At 37.3% G+C, this 2,872-nt stretch overlaps 1 protein-coding gene across 7 annotated transcripts in view; it reads left to right on the forward strand.

The window, feature by feature from the left end:
• The window catches only part of piezo1 (piezo type mechanosensitive ion channel component 1 (Er blood group)), a 135,513-nt gene that overhangs the window by 76,262 nt on the left and 56,379 nt on the right, over positions 1 to 2,872 (forward strand). For all 7 annotated transcript variants that reach the window (XR_002167733.1, XM_019865749.1, XM_019865747.1 and 4 more), the window contains 4 exons: positions 1 to 17; positions 209 to 413; positions 973 to 1,077; positions 1,524 to 1,680. The exon at positions 1 to 17 is cut by the window's left edge and continues 184 nt beyond it. Coding sequence is in view for 6 of the 7 variants with exons in the window: in XM_019865749.1 (XP_019721308.1) it covers positions 1 to 17; positions 209 to 413; positions 973 to 1,077; positions 1,524 to 1,680 (484 nt within the window). In the remaining variant the exon portion in view is untranslated. The remainder of the gene's footprint in view (positions 18 to 208; positions 414 to 972; positions 1,078 to 1,523; positions 1,681 to 2,872) is intronic.

Here is a 2,872-nt window from a genome sequence, read left to right on the forward strand (position 1 = left end):
ACAAGTTTGGATTGGAGGTGAAAGGAATGTGTTGCTTATTCACTTGTTCACAATTGACTTTGACAAAAATGTTTCTTTTCAAAGACTTGTTTTATTTTGCAAGATGCCTTCCTGACTTATGAGAGTCTCCCTCTGAAACACATTTTAGAGCATTTTTTATGTATATCCCAATTCATCGAAAAAAAACAAAAACTATTTCTATTTTAAGATCTGCTTCCTGATGACTGTGAATGTGATTGGTCAACGGATGAACTTCTTGGTGATAATCCATGGTTGTTGGTTGGTGGCCATCTTGGTACAGCGACGCCGGGCAGCTATTGCAAGAATATGGCCAAAATATTGTCTCTTTCTGGCCATCTTCATGATTTATCAATACATATTGTGTGTGGGTATACCACCTGCTCTGTGTAAAGGTAAGCCTTGATGAAGTTGATACACAAGAAAAATAGAAAGTACATCTACTGCACGATTTGCATGGTCGTTTTGAATGTATTATCCCTCATAACAAGTAGAAGTGATGTAAAAGCTACCCATGCTGATGAGTTAAAGTTACCAAGAAATGGGCTACCAGTTTATCAGAAAAACTGGTTGAAAAGATTACACATTATATTACCATCAATTTCAAAAAGTAGTAGTAGAGACTTTCCCCTGTCAAAGGTTGCCACAGTGAGTTACTCGCATGTATTTGGCACAGTTTTTACACTGGATGCACTTCCTGTCACAACACACCCGTTTATATCCTGGCTTGGGACCAGTAGCAGCTGGGAATCAACATGGAGAGTCTTCCAACTGAATGTTATTGTTTGCCCCATTTGAACCCAAGTGCCGGTGTCCCAAGTCAGTGGTGTTGTCCGCTGTTCCATCGAGCCGCCGTTTTCGGTTTTGTTTTTATAATCATTGTCATCATTGTCTTCTACGACTACTACTAATTTATGCCTTGATGGACTTTTTTTTTTTTTTTTTTTGCTGTAGATTACCCATGGCGTTGGAACACCCCACTTTTAATGAACTCTGCTCTCATAAAATGGCTTTATCTGCCAGACTTCTACACTGCGCCTAACTCCAAAAATCTGATAGGTTCGTTGGTGTTCATTTTTTTTAGTGTCTGTGTGTGCAATTGCCTTTATTCCCTCAGATGCTTTCTCCCTCAATTCGCTGATGTTAATTGAGAACCACTCACGTGCTCTGTTGTGATTCAATTCAGATCTGTTTTTGTCGTACCGTATATTGCAATTACAACAAATACCGCAATATTACATGTTACTGTGTGATTCCCACCCCTAATATACAATATTTTAAGAACCAAATGAACATGTTTATCATTATACAACACAGAGAATGGAGTCTTATTTTTTTCTTTACAACTATGAAACCTCACTTATTTTTCCAATCAACAGGACAGACACAGTATTGGTCAAGTTGTTGATGAGGTCTTTATTTCGATGTGTATTTTGGCACTCAAAGTGCCATTTTCAAATCTGTTTTATAAAGCTCCATTCTAATTGGCTATGTCTCTTCCACAGTGGATTTTGTACTTCTGATTTGTGCATCCCAGCAGTGGAAAGTATTTAAGTGTGAGCAGTGTGAGGAGTGGGTGGTTCTGGCTGGAGACAATACAGACAATCCTGATCCGATGGAAGGTCGACTGTTTAATCCTGCACCTAACTTCATCAACTGCAGGTACCTTCAGTATTCTATAAAGCTTCCTTTTTATTTGGTGCTCATTTTGTGTTCTGAAGATTGATTATGCACCATTGCACCGGGATTTGGGAAAGATACCGTGCACTACTCATTTTGATGTTCGCAAAATTTGAATCGAAGCAACCGGATTGTTCTGTTTGCTCAAGTTGTTTCACCTTTAATTCAGAAGGCTTTTTCAGTTCAACATTTTTTCAGATGTGGCATCTCCCTATTTATGCCTCAATGGGTATGTCAGGTGTTGCTTGTCATGGTTAGTGAGGAGACCCTCCGTTGTTGTCCACCCCACCCGCCTTGTGGCAAAACAGTTCATTAGAGACAGTTTTACTGGAGAATAAGACAATCTTTGGGACGAGCAGTGGCGGGCCGTGCATTTCAACCTTAGGCCTTCAGTGACGTCACACACATACACAATATCGGCTCGTCAAGCAGCACTTAATTTCAGGAGCATTTAAAATCATCAAGGATGTATTCCCAATTAAGAGCAGGAAACTACATTTACAGATATTGTCAAAAACAAAAAGATGATTTAAAAATACGAAATAAAATGCCACCCAAATTACGCTGTGTGATCTTAAACAAGTCTGTCCAATAAATTGCGCAATGTCGCAGTTTCATATAAGACACCAACCAAACAATAACAAAACAAACTATTCTTTGAAAATAAGCAGATCATTTGCATTTTGAAAATCGGCGATACAACAGCAAATAACTGAAAATGATGAGCAGCTGAGATTGAACGAACTTTCGTGCACGAAGGTGACTACAATGCGCCATTATAAATTGCAGGTGAGCAGATTTATTTGATACATTTTTGTATCTTTGTCATTTTATTTCGTTACCATGAATTTAATACTAACGAAATAAAATGACAAGAAGAAATGTAAAATAAAATTCATTTACTCACCAATGTAGTCAGTGGCAGACCCTGAGGGCCAGCAAGGCCTTCTCTGCTGGCCTAAACATTCTCAGAAAAGTAAATTTACTTTTATGTATTTTATGTTATTTTATAATTTATGTTATTTTACTTTCCTAAATATGTAAACAAAATTATTGTCTGTATTATTTACATTATATTATTTCCACTTAGTTGATGTTATTGTAAATAACATTGAAAGCCACTCGATAAATAACTTATTTATTATGGTAGAGTTTTTAACCAATCATATTTCAG

Source organism: Hippocampus comes, unplaced genomic scaffold, assembly GCF_001891065.2.
Source record: "Hippocampus comes isolate QL1 unplaced genomic scaffold, H_comes_QL1_v1.1 scaffold332, whole genome shotgun sequence".
NCBI classification, from domain to species: Eukaryota; Metazoa; Chordata; class Actinopteri; order Syngnathiformes; family Syngnathidae; genus Hippocampus; species Hippocampus comes.